This window comes from Lepisosteus oculatus, chromosome 2 (assembly GCF_040954835.1).
Source record: "Lepisosteus oculatus isolate fLepOcu1 chromosome 2, fLepOcu1.hap2, whole genome shotgun sequence".
NCBI lineage: Eukaryota > Metazoa > Chordata > Actinopteri > Semionotiformes > Lepisosteidae > Lepisosteus > Lepisosteus oculatus.
The window spans coordinates 43,286,976-43,305,867 of NC_090697.1; the positions used below are offsets into that span (position 1 = coordinate 43,286,976).

Consider the following 18,892-nt stretch of genomic DNA (forward strand, 5'->3'; position numbering starts at 1 on the left):
CAATGTGACACCCATTATCAGAAATCTGTTTATTCCTGTTAGTGCTGTTAGTGCTGTTAAGGCTGCGGAGCCTTTTTTGAAAGATGGGACTATAACAGGGACAGGATGCCAGTCCATTGCAGGACACACAGACAAGGACACAAGCACAATTTAGAGCCACCAGATAAATTAGCAAGCATGTCCTTTGGAAGGTTGGAAGAAACTGAAACCATATGAACATGAGAAGAACCTGCAAAATCTACAAAGAAAGTGCTCCAATCCAGAATCAATCTCAGGACCTACGAGCTACTTGGCAATCCTGTTTGAATTCCCTTAGACATTGACAGGGCATCCACCTGAGGCAAAAGCAACTCTCGGAACATCATTTTATCTCTTCCAGCCATGTCTACACTGAGCTTTCTGTTTGCATACTTTCACAGGGATCACCTTGATTCACATTCTCCTACCTGAGAACAACTTCAGAAGCCAAAATTGTCCTCTAACTGGGTCAACACCTTCCCCCAAGCTCTCCATGAATGATTCATTTCTTTCTCAATCTCTCCCACACTTCTCCTAGAACTCTCCTCTAATAATTCCATTTCTGTGTACCAGATTTAAATTTCTGTGGACTGTCTTTCTCATATCCTCCTTACAATTCTCACAAAGTCTTTTATTTTCTTTGTCCTCATAGCTCTGCTCTCTCCTACATTCCCCACACTGAAGAAGACTATCTTTTTACTTTTCAGTAACTGATAACCTCTACTTTTTCTCTACTTTTCTATCACAGCTGATACTCTGTTAGGTCTCTCCTCTTCAGTGTCATAATTTTACAATTAGTTACTTATGCAATGCAATTACTAATTTGACTAGTTAACTGCATCAGAATATAAAACATTAATATAAATTAAGAAAAGAGGCCTTACTGAAATAGATTCCTATTTTACTCTGCTGCTTACATTTTGTACTCTCTTGTCTATTTATTAACTAATTCTCAATCCAAAAACATTCATGACCTTGGCTCCCTACACCCTTTCATTTATGCAGATTTATGCAGAACTTTAGACGTCCTCATCTTGAGGCATTGTGTTAAGTTCTTTCTTAAACAGATTGAAATCTAGCCCCTCCCTCCGGGGATTCCCAGCATTTTTTCAGCACAACCTCGTTTGATTGACGGCAGTCAGTCCGTCCCTCCCCTTATCAGACTTGCTCGAGTGATCTGTGGTCTCATAGCTCGCTTGCGATTTACAAGCTCGGGATTCAGCTGTAAACGCTAGTTCAGTCACAAGTTTAATTCTGTGGTTTTTGATGGCGTTTGATGAAGCTCGTTGCTGTTTGATATCTACTTTTTAAATTGAAACAGTTAAGATAATTGTGGCCTTTTTTCATCGTCTTTTCTTGAAATGTAAACAACTCTGAAAATAACTGAAAGGCATTTTTATTTTGGGCTTGAGATAAAAAGAGCAGAGCGGGGTGGCATGAAACTCAACACCTTAATCGAGTTATTTAAAAAGGAATCGGCAGATATTTCAGGAGCGAAAGCGTGTATCTGGCTCGACAGCGCATACCTCCTATTTGGTGTTTTGTAAGTTATTAAAAAAAAAAGTTTCCTGTTGGTACACCATGGCCAATACGCCGGACGAAAGGAAAAAGGCAGAAGATCCTCCTGAAGACAGCCAGTGCGACTCGGGTTTTGGAATCGACTCCTTCCGATCCATAAACCAAGAGGATCATCAAAACATCAAAAGGACATCGCAGGAATCGAGCAGTGACAACAAGAAAGACAGGGATAAGTTGGACAATGTAACTGAGGACAGGCTGGACTCTTCCTACGGCTCGTCCTCTCTCACAGTTGAGAGTCTCAAGGACATGTTTCAGGATTGCAATATTTCTGAGCAAGAAGAAACAGAAAACACAGAGGCTACAGAGTACAACGAACAGGAAATAACATTTTTAACTACCATCAGCGAAGACGGAGACACGTATGTTTTTGTTTTTGCTGTTTTTGTCGGCTTTCCACTAAGAGACCAAATAATTATAATTACTGACAATAGCACATAAAATGCATCATTTAACATGTACATGAGCCGTTGTCGTTTGTTGTTTTTTGTATGTTTAAAGCATGCAAAAAGCTATCTCTATCCAAAATCTCATGAGCGTGTAACCCACCTTCAAATGAACTATATATTTACATTACTCCATTTTGAAAAAAAAGAGGTAGTGATTCGCAGTGGAGAGAGAAAAAACGCGATAAGGCATCGTTGTAAGGTGATACTAGCGATTCGAAAGAAAAGCGTTGGTTGTTACAAAAGCTTTCTGGTAACATTTGCATATGCGAGAGCTTTGCGTGGTTGTTGGTAAGTGTGGATGTTGTAAGTCAAATACTGTCGTTGCAAGCGTGGAAAATGATCAAAAGGCTCAATACTTTTTTATCCTGTGATACTGGTTGTGACACAAACGGTGTCGGGAGTATCAGCAACGCAGCTAGATCGTTTTACGTTACTAACCCATCCCTCGTAAGGAGTTTGGATCTTGATGAAATGTGGATTTCAAAGAATAATTACTATTTTGTCTTCAAAGAGAGATTATTCGTTTATTTTGGCTTGAGTACCTCTTGATCTGATTTATGAGCATTCCTGGTACAGGAGCTCAGAATGGACAAGGAATCTTTGTAAACTATGATGACACATACTTTAAGGTCAATGTGATATTTTTGTTTTAAATGCAAAAAAGCACACTGAAGAGCCGATTTTCGTGTTTAGTGCCTGTGCGAAAAGTAATTGCAATTTCCATATGCAGTGCTTGCTGTTACAAAGTTTGCTCTCACTCGAAAGTCCCTACTGCCTGTGGAAAAAAAAAGTGTTTTTTTCCTCTGAAGCCCCTATTTCTACTAATATTTGTACTTTTTTTCTTGACGCAAAATTACAGGACTTTAGTTTCAGCTTTGTAATTAATGTCATATTTTCCAGAAGAGGTGTGAATTCCCCATTGCTATTATACTGCTGTTATGATACCAGTTTTGTGTAGTCATTTAGGGAAGTGTTTGAGTTTTTGGAAACTACGAGGAACAGCAGTTTTTTGGGGGTTTTGGAAACAATCCATGAATTTAAACCCGTAAATTCCTACACACTGTTTCTGTGAACCACAATTTTGCATTGCTCGTCTGTCTCTGTGTCATTCTCATTTGGTTCCATTGTTTTCAAATATCAAGCAAAAGCATAAATTATCATGAATTTTAAGGAACAGAAAATTATTTTTCTGCTGTTTTGCCACAAAGTGACAAAGTCACATTTTTCGTTGCTAAAAATGTTTATGTAAACATAACACTACTTAAATGGAGGATAGCACTGGGTACTATCTGAAGGTGGGGGCTCACAAGTTAAGAGATTGTTTTTCAGTTTGATAATGATCCGAAATGCAGGCAAAATAAAGCATCATATAAATCAGAACTTCAGCCCACAAACTCAATCCATGTTCTAAATGTGAAACTACATGGTAGCTTCCCTTTTGATAAATTTATTCTGATTACTCATTAGCTAAGGTATTGAGCCTGGAACTGGAGATTACAATTTAAAGTTTGCTGTAACTGAGTTCTGTACCTAAGTTAAATAATAATGATGACATAGATAATGAGGCTTCCTCCTTGAAGTGTTACAAAATGGGTCTGCTAGGACAGTAGGAAATACAGTTTGAACCAGAATATCGAGCTCCAGAAGGCAGCACAAATGAAACCTGAATGTATTTTGGTGTATATTTTTTTTAATAGGGCCCGTGTATTATTATTCACAGTTTTCCCATTTTGAAATTGCTTTGTAACGGGAATAGGATAATGTTGTTTTTATATGGCTTTCTGTTTATACCGCTCTCCTAGAGGAAATTGTAGGCATTTCTCAATAAGTTCGAAAACCATGTTTTGAGGTAGTTTTTGCAGTGTGTTTAAATATGACATGAAGAAACAAAGCATTAAATGTCACCCACTTCTCTATTTTAATATCGGATGTGCTTTTTTGTCTGTTGCCACTCACACTGAGGGGGACTGTTTGTTAATGGCAGTCAATCATGTGACCCTGTGGCTGAGGTCTGACTACAGCTCTTTGAGGTGTGATGATTTATGAAAAAATATACCTTTTGATATTAAGGTAGGAGATTATCAAACATCTCCAACATAGTTCTGATTTTCAGAACTGTACCTCAACATTTTCTGTCATATCATAAGAATATTTGTAATTTATTTTAAATTAGTTGAGACTGTTTGATTGGAGCACATGTGCCTGAAGGTGTTTTTATGTAAAAAATGTCAGGGGAGTCTAATGAGGTGAAACTGCAGAGGAAGACAAGCAAGGAAAGTTATGGGATAGTGAAGCTGAGTAGTAAACCGTAGTAAAGACAGGGGTTTTTAAGAGGTATTGCAATTGTTTGCTCTGAAAGTTCTGTTTGCTTTAAACTACACTACAAGAATGAACATGTAACCCAGGAAACTTGTTTTCTGAGGAGTAAGGTGTTCAAGGTCTCAGTTCTTTAGAGAAGTGAAAAGGTTATGAGCAGGGGGTGAGTGAGAAAGCAGTCATCTCTAGATTCATGAATATTTGAGCAGTGCTGTTTGCAGGACTTTTGCAGCTGCTTCTAGCTAACACAAAATTCACCACTTTTTACACTACTAGGTGCTAGGCAGTGCACTGAAATTGGTCATAGGGAAGCATGAAACTGTGGGGTTAGGGAAGTCCAGAGAACATCTGCACATTGGGGCAAAACCCTTTAAGGGGAAATACTATCAAAATGTGCTGGTAGCAATTAATGATCTGGGGGTGGGCTGGGAGGAAGATGTGAAGAGAGACCTCTTATTGGGCAACAACAGGAAATTGAGCCTGTTACTTCCTTTTTTAATGTCTGGTTAGTTAGGAAGCAGAAAGTCATAGTGACCAAAGAACCATTCATGTTTTATCTGCATCTTCAAAAGGAAAGAAGTGTTTTGAGATTTTTAAAATATATTTAAAATTTGCAGTACCTCAGAGGGGCTTGTCATTTAAGTTGTGGTAGTATTGACCAAAGAATTAGGAGAACTTGATATTTCGAACATATTAGACAATGTTTAGTAGTGAGATGGGAGACTTATAGGAAAAAAAAACAGTATGCCGCTGGAAATGGTGTTGGTGACCAGCAGGTGGCGCTTGTCTGTCTGGACCTGTGCTGTGCTTAGTCGATGTCACAATATGGTGATGGGAGCACTACGTCCCCCATGTGAGACTTTAAACTGAAGACTTAAGTCCTTCAACGTTAAAGACCGCGTTGCCCTGTTCTTGAGAGTTTAGGTTATTGCCCTTGTGTCCTTGCTAAGTTGCACTATAGGTTTGTACTAACTGCCCTCCATACATTTACCCTTGAACTCAAAGTAATTTCTCTGCCTGATCTGCTGTTTGTACAGGATAAAGTGTGAGATCAACTTGGATGAAAACCAAGGATGAAGCAGTTTTTGCTCATGTCTTTAAATGTACCCACCAACTTCACAGTTATTATTAAGCCTCATATTGTGACTTGTTTTGTTTCGTTTGATAAGTGCATATTTGTGAAAACAAATTGTTTAGGAAGTATAATTGTAAATAAAACCAAACATTTCCATTCTTGTATGTTCCATGCTTACAGCAGACTAGTATAATTATGCCATTTGGATGAATGTATGCTTCATAATGTAGTTTAATCATTTCAGGTTTATTGGTCACTACTTGCAGGCACAAAAACCTTGAGAATTTAGCCTCGGTAACTTTGCAGGTAAATGCACCAAACACAGGGAAGAGATTCTCACTATTGTTCTTAGGATAAAGCTTCTGGGAGTGATTTCTAATCTGGAGTGACCCCACCTGTGGGTTTGCTTTACTCAGAAAGCAGAAGTGCTAAAATTAACTGTGGAATTCCCCGTGACTCTCAGAGCACATGCTCAGAGTTACACGCCTCAGACAGGGAAATGGTTTTGCTGCTGAAATGTCTCTCATTATGATTTACGCGAGTGTACATGTCATTTCAGTGTATGCATAGAAGTTTTCAGATCTGAGCTGTACACTGTTCAAACTGCAAGCATGCAGTTTGTTAATGCTGTGGAGACTAGGCTCCTTAGCCATTCACAGTCAATGCACTTGTGCGTATCACTGTGAAGTCCTTCTTCTTATGCGTGTCAGATTTGGCAGTGAAAATGCAGTACGATTGTAGTAACACAAAAGTACATTTTTATCTTTTCTGCAAAATATTTCTAACTTACAGAAAACTGGGATAGGGCTTATTAGGCATAGGGTTAAAAAGTGAAAGAAAGAAGTTGGCTGGGTCTGAAGAAATACTGTGCAGTTTGTTTCTTGGTGTGACCTTGCAACACACGATTGGACCATATCTGTAGAGCAGACGGTAGGGAGACTAGAATCTCCTGGTTGTCTTCTGCTATTGCAGCCATGAATGATGAATGTTTCCTATCTTCCAGATATTGGATGTGTTGTTCTGTTGCCGTAGCAGGCCAAAGTGGAATTCAGATTTCCTTGTGTGGAAACCATTGTCAGTCCGTGTTGTTAAACGCCTCGCTGCTGTGCTCCCCCTGTGAATCTGCTGTTTTTTTTTCAACAGGGCACGCACACCTTGCTTTGTTTTTTCCTTTTATCCTTCCCATTCATGATCAACAGATTTAATCGGTAGAGCTGTGGATAACAGTGATAAGTTAAAGAGGAAAAAGGGGGGATATATGGTTATCTTCATACATCTCTGAAACCACCCTGTGCCATTAAGATTAAAGTGTGTAGTGTGAATAGATTACTAATATGTTGGGAACTTTGCTAAGTGAAAACGTTTGGGGATTTTGCTTCAAACCGTAATATAAACAAAAAATACGAAAGTCCCTTGAAGGAGAACAAATACTAGCTGGGTACCTTTCAGATTACAATTTTTTTTTTTAAGCCTTGAGAAATTCTCCAGTTTGTCCTTGACTTTCTACCCCTGATAATCTGTGCCGGCTTTTCTTTTTCTTTTCATCCTCTTAGTAACTTTAACGGTATGGAAATGTGTTGCGTCGAGCCGGGGGAGCCCCATTTCGAACTCTTTGTGCTGCTGTGAGTCTAACCAGCCGCAAGCAGGTTCAGTGTTCACCTTTGAAGAGCAAAGGAGGACAGCAGTGTAACTCCATTAAGAGAGAAGCCCTATATACAGTAGTTACCTGAGGAGCAGGTCTGACCAGGATTGTTTTCTATTGCAAAATCAAATGCCAGTCTGCAAGGCCTCTGGCATGCCTATTTTTGACACCCTTTACATTTACCTTTCCTTAAAATAAGTTTACTGGGTATAAATTTGTGGCCAAAATGGAAACGTTGATCCTGTTTAGTCTGCATTTAGTTTTCCAGTCTCTGCAGTGATTCAGTTTTGTGCTTTATGTTTGGTGGGCTTGTTTGTGTGTAACAGGGCAATTAAAAAGGAAACTGGGGTGTTGGGTATATGAGTCTCATGCAGCGAAATAAGGAGGTGGAATTTGTACTTCTTTATTTTTGGTGTTTTGGAAATGCCCTTCTATTGAATGTCCTTAGTCGTGTATTAGAAGGAAGCCATACATATCTAAGAGTTCCTCAATTTTGAAATTTCTTAACACTTTAGAATCCTATGACGTGTGTCATTCCCTATTCCTTTCTATTGCTACTTTTACAGGTAAAAGAAACATGAAGTAAGATTTTGTTACAATAGAGCAGTGGTTCTCAAACGTTTTGGACCAAATACCACCCCTAATCCAACCAAAGCATCCAAGTACCACCTACAAGTCATCATCTCATAGGAACCCCAGAAATTCTCAATGACCAACATGAGCGCGCGTGCACACACACTCACACATACATATAATAAATATTATAATAATAAACTTTATTTGATATAGCACCTTTAAAGGTGGCTTCTCAAAGTGTATTACAGAAAAAAAACATTAACAACAACTAATAAAAAAGCACCATTTCAGTGAGAGGGGTGAGCCTGTTTAGTTGAGTAAAGCAGATGTGAATTAATTTTTCGAGCCTTGATACAATTCACAACCGAGTCTAACAGATATTAAATCGTCAGGCATTTTCTTGACGGCAAAGGTCTCGCGGTGGATGTTGTAATGCGTACATTAATTTCTGGCGCAACCTCTAATTCGTGCAACTACACCGTTATGTCAGCTTGTCATCGCTCTAGCACCGTCTGTACAAACTCAGACGCATTTTATCCAGTCGAGGCCATTCAGAAGCTGAAATATGTGCTCTCCTGTAGTTCCTGTTGGTAGCGGTTTACAGAATAGAAAGTCTTCATGGGACATGCCCTCAAACTCGTATCTAACGTAAACGAGCAAATTGGCCAAATCAACTACAGACTCATCTAATTGCAGTGAAAAATATCTGCTCATCTTAACATGCTCTATCAGTGTACTTTTGATATAATCCTTCATTTCAATAATTCTGTGAATGACTGTGTCTTTCAAGGGGAGGGGGGCAGCAGGTCAAGCTGTTTAGCCAATGGTGTCAGCTCTTTTGCCAACGGTAAATAAGGTTCTTCAAAAATAGTGTAGCTTACCTGCTTTAGCAATCCGCAAGCTTGCATTTTTCCGCGTTTCCGTTTTTATTTCCGTATTTATTTAAAGAACAACTGTTCTTTACTGATTGGTAGTGAATTTACTGAGGAAGCGTAAGGAAGAAGCACAAAGCTGAAAAGTTGGAGGAGACAGAGACCTTTGGTTATTATATTTTACAATATTTTCTAAGTATTTTTCAGAAACCTGAAAGTACTGTGCATCAGTGCTCACATGTAAATTACAATAAATTTCCTAGAAATTAAGTAGTTGCTGAGCTTTGCCAGTGACTCTTGAGTCGAGACAGCTATAGAGAAACCCTCAGAAAGCATGTAGTCACATGTGAACTCGGCTACAAAATGAGAGGTATAAGAATAATCACCTTTTTTGTCCTACAGTTAAGGTTACTATTTTGGTTTTCTGATCCTGGCCAAGTGAACCTGTGGGCCATACAGCTACTCAGAACTTGTACACCTCGCCTGAAAATATCTGAGTCAGAAAAGTCCAAATGTCAACTTCACTCATACCAGCTAAGGTGTCAGAAAGAAGATGCTGGGTGATTAAAGTGCAAGGGCCCCTTGAAACACAGCCGCATTCGTGCCAAATTCTGACATTTTCCAGAATGTCAGACTTTGTACTTCTTCAATGGAATCATATCCATTGTACATAGCATATAGAATGAAACCTCCCCCATGCTGACACACTGCTCATAGTACTGTATCTTTCCATTGTGATGGAGCCTAAGCCCACTGCCGAGCACCATTCATCCCACATTATTGCCCTGTAGATTTGATTGTAAATGACACAGGTTTTTTTTCTGATGAGTAGGATTGAGGAGGCTCTGGCTGAATTGCAATTGCATGAAGTTTTTCTTGAGAGCAAAAACCCCCACTGAGATAAACCTCAACAGCCCTTACTGTTTAGTAAATACTGAGTTTTAAGTTGGGGAACAACAGCCCTCTTTTAGGCCAAACACTGACCTGATTAAGTGGTCAATCCCTACAGGCTTCTTATAGATACCATTTGCTGTAAGAAGACAGAGGAGGCAAATAAGCACCATAAGGTAAAAGTTAATTATTTGTCAACATAGCCAGATCTCTGTATATTTGTACAGGCATGACTGTCATAGTCATGCCTAGGCAATCTTGTAAATGTTGTACGAAGCAGGCATTTCCAGGCCTTCTTTTGAGGGACCACACACTTTCTGGTTTTTGTTACAGCCAAGCTCTCAGTTACATACAGTAATTGAGTTAAACTCTTATACGTGTTGACAGCTGCGTTTTAACTTTTACATTTCCTAAGTAAAAATTTCATGATGGGGGGGAGGGGAATGAGTAGAAAGCAAACATTTGCAAATATTCTAGCCACTTGTCGATTCAATTACAGCTTCAGTTCAGTCATTATGATCAGCTGGAACAAAGAAGCAGCAGGTGTGAAAGCACACCCCTGATCTAGACAGCTGTATATGGAGGTGGAAGGCAAAGGAATTTTTTATTTCTGCTTTCAAATTGGAATTTGCCTTGCGCCTATAAATGTATTAAACAGTTTAGGTGTAAGAATCATCTGATGTGCCGTTCAAAAAGTCATACTTGTACATTGGAGAAGGCTGGCATTGGGGAAATAGTTTCGCTTCAAAGGGAAATCTAATGAAATTAGTAGTTCATTAATTACATTTAATAGTATTTGTATGGGCTTTCACAGGGTGAAAAGCTCTTTCTTCCTCCCGCAGACATACTAGCAAGGTTAATAAGGGTTAATTAGGGCTTCTACTTTGTGCATATGCATTCTAAGGTGGACTGGGGTCTTGTCCAAGGTGTCTGCCTTCTCTTGCCCCTTGGACCCTTGACGCAGGTTAGCAGCTTTCAGATAATTGATAGGTGTACCTCCAAAGTTCTTGTGGTGCAGCTCAGTCTTCATGGAACATAAGGGTTTTGAGGCCTTAGAGAGAGACGTCCACCATGTGGGGCTCTCGCAAAAACAGATTCAACCAGGTCGCAGACGTTTAAGGTATTGTGTGCCACTAGGATTCACTCAGCAACAACAACAAGGATGTAGCATTGTGTGGGAGAAGAGTTATCAACCTCTTGCAGCGTTTGCCTTAAGATTGATATCTGGAACGTGAAAGAAACCTCCTCTTCAGTCAGAGACAATCTCCACATCTGTTAGTCTTACCACAACTTCTTACTACTAGGACAGTAATTCAATGTGAAGTGCAAAGACATGCCCTGTGCTCGCATCCTGTTGGCAGGTTCAATTACTTTGATTGCTCAGGACTTGGAGGAGTTGCATTAGGTTGTTGAAGAACGGATGAGCCAGCATGAGATTTTTGTTACTATTAGTGGACCAGCTTAGGTCTTGTTAGCCATGTGAACCTATTGAACTGGGAAAGGTACTGGATGTTTTTGATATTTCAAAATATTCTAAAAATATTCAAATATTCAAAATATACATGTGTAACGTGTGAAACGTGTAATGACTGAGTTAATTTCAGTAATTTAAATATGCCATTAGCATTTGCTGTGTTTTTAATCTCTCATCGTGTGTGTATACAGTATATATGTGTGTGTAGGTGGTAGCAGTAGCAGCAATTACCCCAAATCTAAAATCTTGTCTGCTGAACAAAACAGAATCTCAATGGGCTCCTCTTGCCTGTAGTCTTATCAAGATCATTTGGGTTTTAGTAATTAAATTTGTTTTTTGAAAGAAGCCATGATATGTGCTTTGAACACGAGGCTTGGTGGGTAGTCAGACTCCCACAACCTTTTGTTTCAAGAAGTGCCTCCTGTTTTTGGTTTTAAATGAACTTCCACATAGTTACCACCTGTTTCCTCTGGTTAGTGTTTCACTGTTGATAATGGGAAAAGTCGGCTCTGTTAACTTTTATCAAATTACAATTCTGCGAGGTCCCCTTGTGATCTTCTCTGCTCAAATCTTAAAAGGCTAGTTTTTTTTTTTTTTAGCCTGTCAGTGTAGGACACTCCTTTAGGCCTGGGAATGTGTTTGGTTGCTTTTCCTTGGGACAGGTTCCAGACAAGCAGTCTTTCTTGTGGTGAACGGTAGTTTGAATGAGATCCGACTTCTGTTTGCCTGTTAATTGTCTCTCCCCAAAGACTAAAATTAAATCAACTTCAACACCTAAGTTATTTTTAATAGCTTCTTCAAGCTCAATGTCTGTCATCCTATAGTTATACTTTGCTTTTAATACCTGTATGGAATATTTTTCACTTGGCTTAATTAAAATGAGTGTGGCAGACATTTTTGCATCCTCACATTGTCTAGTAAGACATAATGTGCTAACATAAGCTCGTAAGTCTTTTTCATAAGTAGCATTTGTCTTGATCATTTATCTTGCTACATGTAATATTCTGCACTTATCTACTGTACATTAAATGTCACATGCCAGAGTTTTGCTTAGTCTTGAATTCTATTTTTTTTAATTTCTTTTAGAGGTGTTTTCTAGCCCTCCTACTTTATCATCTCAGATATTGACTAGTTTACTAGAATTTAGATCTTTGGTATAAATTGGGAGGCACAATGGTCCTATTAAAGACCCACTAGCTGCATCACCCCACCCCAAATAATAAAGAAATCTGTCTAGACAGATCAGCTTCTTTTAGCGAACGGCAGATTGCACAATAACATTTTCATTGAGGTGACATTAAGCTGTAGTTCTCTGTTGATTACTATATATTTGTCATGTTTACAGAAATCTGGAATGTGAAGAGAATATTTATCTTGAGTCTTTTTTTTTTTTTTAGGATCTTACATCTTGCGATAATCCATGAAGAGAGGGAATTTGCAGAACAGTTGATATCCTTGTTTCCCAAAGATGTGCTGGACATACAGAATGATCTTTACCAGGTAAAGTCTTGAACATTTGACACTTGGAGTCCATCATTAGACATTTTTTAAAAACTTTCTGTATGCTTCCAGCCACCGTGTGGTTATTTAGAATAATTAATCCTGGTCCTGGAGAACATTGTGTAGATTGCTATAATATTCCATTATGATCAATTAAACAATTGAGTTAACATAATTTGTCAGTACAATGTAAGTACTGTTCATCCTCCAATTCCCAGAGTTCTCTTAGTTGAAAAGACTGAGATACTTGCCACTAGTTTACAGGTGTTGCCAATTTTAAAAACAGGTTACCTGTAAAATTCACTGGACTAGGGTTGTTCCAGGGCCAAGCTGGAAATTCATGCTTTAAAATGCTTTATTTAACTTGTCAAACAATGAAACTAAACAAATTACCCTGAAAATATACATCTGTCTGAGACTCCAAAGATGTCAACTACCATTTAAAAGATATTCATTTTGGAGAGCTGGTGTCTGCTCTTCCTCGTTGTTTTCACTTATTTTCTTGTGGGCTACCATAACATGTTGGCATTAGTCCAACACTTTTTCTACTCTGCAAATGAAACTGAGTGCAAATTCCTTTCAACTTCCAATTTCAGTATGGTAAGATTAAAGCACTATTTCGTGTATGTCATCAAACCTGTGTAGTATACTCTATATTACTGTTAATGTTATTGTACTAAGTAAGGCTCAAGGGCAGTAGATATATGTGATATTGAATAGCATTAGAAACGGTATACAAACATCTGGAAATGCTGTAATCTTATGACTCAAAAATTCACCTTTGTAGGCCTGAGTTCAGCTTTATATAAGGCCTGAATTAATGAATTGAGCCAGGAATACAAAGCCAATACTTGAATGCTGGTTTTGTTTCAGAAACTCTTTCTACTGCCCAGTCAAAACCTGTCATCAGGGACTGGAGTTATAATTTGCAGCCATTAGATGCAATGCCATTTTCATTAAAAAAAATGAAAAATTTGTGATCTCAATTCCTATCTCATGCGTATCAATTCTATTATCATATATTTTAACCAAGGGTTTTAACATGGGGTGTTTGGTACAGTAGGGTAATTTTTGGGGGTGACAAGCAGAGCATTTTTAGTAGTTCTGAGCAGGAAAGGAAACTCCTGGATACTAGAATGAAAGCTATCTGCCCCTTTGGGAAAATCTGCCGTTATGTTTCCAGAAAATTCCTGAGCAGTGTGTTTTTGATTAATGTGCAGTAAAAACATAAGGAACGTGCAGTTAAACCTTTCCAGTAGGGACTTTCTTTTTCCATGGGTCTAAGGGACTTTTTTGTGGGGGAGAGTTAAAAAGGGAATCCCCCCGCAATCAAATTTAGAAACATCGGGAAGGGGATCTCCCACTAAGACTAATTTAGGGCCTGGAAGTAGTCATTTTTATATAATTTTGCTATGAATGCAGTAGCAGTTTGCACAAATGTCTTTTGTTGGAAGGTCAAAAGTTTATTACGTGGTTTTGGGTGTGATTAATCTCTTAGACATGACCCCTCTGATTACTTTCAAAACTAGTTGTAATAATTAGTTACTAAATATTTTTAAAATGTTTCCTTCCTGTCATTTCTAAAAATCTCTTTTAATAGTGTAAGAAGATATGAAATTTATTTTAAATGCACAAGTACTCCCAAATATAATAAAGGTATTTTGGTCAAGGGTTCTACATGTTAAAAGCCAGAAAAGGTTTGTAACGAGTACTATTTACTTTTTAATGTACAGTAACTGACCTTCGTTGGTTAATTTAATCTACTGTAGCTTTCCAAAACTTGTGAAGTGAAAAGGTGATTTGCCTTTAAAAACCCTAAGCACAGCCATGATACCTTCTAATTTGGTAACATTCTTCCAAAAAAAAGGGGGGGTTCCATCAGCCACTTTTTAAAGAAATGAAAGGATCAACTGTCCCATTTACTAAATTCAGTGATTTTAGGCTGCTTACATTTGGGTAGGTCACAAATTAGCAGGTTTCAAAATCGTCGGAAGCAAAACAATAACAAAACACTATTTTATATGCAGCTAACATGAAAGTGCCAAACAGCCAAATGTCTAATTTGATTCGCTTCTCGGCTGAATTTACCCAACGCCTGACAAGGAAGCTGTCGTTGTTTTGTTCTCTTGACAGACGCCATTACATCTGGCCACGTACCTGAACCTGACCTCGGTGGTGCAGGCACTGGTGCACAAGCAGGCCAGCCTGGAGCTGCAGGACCAGGACGGCAACACGCCGCTCCACGTGGCTTGTGAGCAGGGGCGGTTGGACTGCATCAACGAGATGACCCGAGGCCTTTCTGTTAGGCAGCTGGGCTGCGTCCTGGAGATCCAGAACTGGAGAGGTATTCAGAATGGTTCGCCTTGGCGCATGAGAAAAAGGCAGAAAAGTGCAGCCACAGACGTACAGTATTTCCTCAAAGCACTTGAGGGCTAGATGAGGATTGTGAAAGCTCTTGGAAACAGGGCCTCCCTGCTCTTTCTGCTGGGGGCGGTCACTTCTTTATCCAGACTTTTATGAAGTAATAATGCTTAGCTCTCCAGACAAATGTAATGCTTTCCGACTCGCATTACAAACAGGCTGACTTTTTCTGATAAATTCCGCCTTTCAAAGAACGGACATGTATTTAGTGTAAGCTCTCATACTTCAGAAGTATTGACGTATGTCCAAAACTTGTGTCCTGCTTCTTATAAACTTTGGTCTTTTGTCTTATTGTAGGCCTGACATGCCTCCACTTAGCCACTCTGCGGAGAAATCATCGGCTCGTGAAACTTCTGCTGAAGAAGTGCGCAAACATCAATACTCAGGTGCTGTGCGGTTGTTCTTCTGTGTTGGCTGACCTACGGATATGAAAGGATGAAGTTTAAAATTTGTTTCCATTTAATACAGCGATAGCCATTGTAATATTTTCCAATACTGCATGACCTAGCAACCTTCACCTGAACAGAATAATATAAGAGATTGTATCAAGAACGCCTTCCTTCCATGCTACTGTGCAGGCGCAAGCAAAATACTGTATGTTGTTTAGATAAATCCAGTAGTAGTGACTGTCTGAAGGACTTGAATTTCTTCTGTATTTTTTTTTAAAGTACCAATATCCTTAATTCAGTTTGAGAAACAAACACTATTTTGTGTAACTCAACAGTTTGAAAAAGCCCCATGAAGACAGCTGTGGTATAAATTAAATCTTTTTATCTTTCCCTGTCAGTGGGAAATATTGCAGGTGTCAGCCCCAGAAGTTTATGGTAACTTTGTGGGTTTAGCCAAGAATCTTCTTTAAAACTCAAGCAATGGGTTTTGAAGTACCCTTTGGCATGTGGGTCCAAGTTTTAAACTGGTTCTAAGCACTGATGTTTCCTTAGGTGCTCCTTTACAATCTTGCCACCTAAACTGAAATTATCCTTAACTGAGGCCGCTATCGTTAAAAGAACTGTCAAGCACAGATTGACATTGTTTCCTAAGTAACCATGTTTCTCCTCTGCTTTTCCTATTCAGGAGGGAACGAGCGGAAAGACTCCTCTGCATCTGGCCGTGGAGCTGCATGACCCGTCTTTGGTGACGCTGCTGTTGAATCAGGGAGCCAATGTGGATGCAGCAATGTACAATGGCTGCACCTCTTTGCATCTGGCAGTTGGAAGACAGGACGCCACAATCGCTAACTTGCTGTGCCAGTCTGGAGCTGATAAGATGTTACGGAACATGGAAGACGAGACCGCCCTGGACCTCGCTGATGGAAACGATGATGTAAGTTTGCTTCCGGAATGTTGGAGCTTGGGGGGGATTTCATTAACAAGGAGACGGATTCAAAGGGCTAAAAATCATAGTAGGACATTTGGAAGGCTAATGCAAGTCAGGCAGTCCTCTTCAAAGCTGTTAGGGCAGGTTTAATATGTGTATAACATATTGATGTGCAAGTCAGGGAGGGGTTGAACGGTTCTCATCAGAACGGCAGTGTACAATTATACTGTTTCGAGTGTACACTGACTAAAAGCTGAATAACTGTTTAGCAGTGTTTTTCCAGTGTTCCTGGGATAAACCATTTCATTCCTCCACATTGCGAATGTTTCAGCTGTGTTTCTAAAATAAATAAAAACAAGCTTGTCTTACATGCTTTACAGCCCCTACCAAGGCCTGTGCAGTCCCACCCACCTCTAGGCCTCTAGGCCTTATCCTGCACTCAGCGGGTGTTTGTTTTCCTGCTCCCTGGGAGTCTGACACATACAGTATTTAGCTTTTAGCGTCTTCTTTTCGTTGTAAGCTTGGCTGTTGCAGCATGGGTATCACTGCAGCTGGTTAAATTTGTCCTCTTTGTGTCTTCCAGATCCTTGCACTCTTTCCATTTGATGACATTCAGATCTCTGGCCGGTCTGTTGTTGGAATGAAATTCTGAAGACTTGTGACATGGCAACCCTGAGGACTTAACATGCGTATTTATAACCAGACATTTCCAAAGACTTTGGTTTGAATTTTGGACTGCCCACCTGAGCAGCATTTTTCTTCTGAAATCAGTACAATACATATATTGCCAGGAACTGAATCCTAAGGATGTTGTCTCCTCTGGGCTGCTATTTGTGTTATACATTTTGTTTTAGGGGAATTCTGTTTTTTTTAATTGTATTAATGTATGTTCTTTTATAAAAAATCACTTCCTAGAGATCCCTTTCACTTATGTAGAAGTGTAGGAGGAGGGAATTAAATCTTGCCTAAATGTTTAACTGAAACCTTCTGTAACTGTTGGAAGAAGAGTGGTATCAAATAGGTATTTATATAGGCACCTATTTGGAGTTGGTGGAGGTTAAATTATTAAACTTGCCATCTTTTGACTGATGATTTTTGATCCAGTGTTCTTGTTGCTTAGTCTTCTGAAATACTTTATATAATTCTGTTTTTTGAAGTTTTTGGACAATACACATTTCAGTAAATATTAACTCTGCACCACTTTTTTTTGGGCTGTCAACTTAATAATTGCTTACACTTATATAGTGCTTTTCTGGACACTCCACTCAAAGCGCTTTACAGGTACTGGGGACTCCCCTCCACCACCACCAATGTGCAGCATCCACCTGGATGATGTGACAGCAGCCATAGTGCGCCAGAACGCTCACCACACACCAGCTATCAGTGGGGAGGAGAGCAGAGTAATGAAGCCAATTCATAGATGGGGATTATTAGGAGGCCATGATTGGTGAGGGCCAATGGGAAATTTGGCCAGGACGCCGGGGTCTAAACTTGGCTTTAGAGATTGTGCTGTATGCATTGCTAACTAGGTGATCACTCTGGTATTTAGTGGAGTGAAAATCAGGATTTCCTGTAGATAGTGGTAGATGTGACTGTTAAAATAAGCCTAAGGTAATATTGTGTAGTGTGACAGGGGGAATCTTTTTACTGAAAGATTAACCAATCCCAGCTGACATTCAGCTGGATAGCCACCTCACAGATGGGACTTCCATAGAAAGAGAGGAATGAGAATCACCGCATTACATCCTAGATACTGTCATTCAGTGCGTAAAAGCCACTCCTGAGCTTGCGTCTTTGTAGTGTATCATCTAACCCATTCCCAGCCAACACATTTGTTGCCAAGCATAGTCAGTCAAAGCTACAGGCCGATACATGCTTTTCATCTCACTTACAAGCCTTGAGTGCACTTGTAGATCATTAGAAGTTGAAAGGTCATGTGATTCAAGGAGTGGTTTTCACTGCTTAGTGATTACTGATGTGATTGTATTTGTCAAAATGTTTGAATTTTAGATTTAGCTTATCTGCAGCTTTCAGATGGTACTCGTGGACAGACTCCTTTACTTTTGATGCTATAAATTATTGCACTTATTTACCACAGGTGTGTTGCAAATGGAGCAATGTGGACGGTGCTAGTGATATACAAAAAAAACTGAAATCTTCAAAGCCTTCTAATGAACTGCCATCAAAGCTAACTGTAGATGCTGTCTGCAGCAGACACAGATGTATGAAGCCTCCACATGATCAGCTGGGAGGCTAGCTTTGTTGAGCTGTCTTCCTAGTGCCTGCAAGACTATAGCAGTATAAGTGTTTTTCTTGTTAATTTGATGATGAAATGGCAGTGTGTGACAGTATTGAAAAATGCAACAGTTTGTACATTAGCTGTTACTCAATTTGTGATCAGATCTGCATTTTCTTTGCTTAAGGAAGAAAAAAAGCACATTTTTGTTTTGATGCCTCTTTCTATACAGTATGTTCATTTCTCTAAAGCTGTTAACACTAAAGTCCTTTTTCACCCTGTCTTAAAAAGGTACTTCTTCTTGCATTCTAGCCGCACATTTTACAAATAACAGCTTTCTCTAATACATTGGTTTCCTTTTGAAGGGCACACCATACTGATGCAGAATGGTTTCATCTTTTCTGTGAAAACCTTTCCAAGGAACAGCTTATGTTGTATTTTTGTTGATGAATTACCTGTGCCAATAAACTAGTAACAAACTTTTTTCTTTTTGTTTTCATATTGTTTATTATACAGAGATGTGTTCT

The 18,892-nt window shown here is 39.2% G+C and overlaps 1 protein-coding gene across 2 annotated transcripts; it reads left to right on the plus strand.

The window, feature by feature from the left end:
- Positions 1-1,180: 1,180 nt before the first annotated feature.
- Positions 1,181-18,848, plus strand: nfkbie (nuclear factor of kappa light polypeptide gene enhancer in B-cells inhibitor, epsilon). 2 transcript variants are annotated; one of them, XM_006625975.3, is made up of 6 exons: positions 1,181-1,958; positions 12,289-12,391; positions 14,525-14,735; positions 15,110-15,198; positions 15,887-16,135; positions 16,713-18,848. In XM_006625975.3, the coding sequence occupies exons 1-6, from the start codon at positions 1,600-1,602 to the stop codon at positions 16,779-16,781; spliced, it is 1,080 nt and encodes a 359-aa protein (XP_006626038.2). In that variant the 5' UTR covers positions 1,181-1,599; the 3' UTR covers positions 16,782-18,848. The 2 variants fall into 2 exon arrangements, with proteins under 2 accessions (XP_006626038.2, XP_069034781.1); XM_069178680.1 differs by lacking the exon at positions 1,181-1,958 and adding an exon at positions 2,137-2,333.
- Positions 18,849-18,892: the final 44 nt, after the last annotated feature.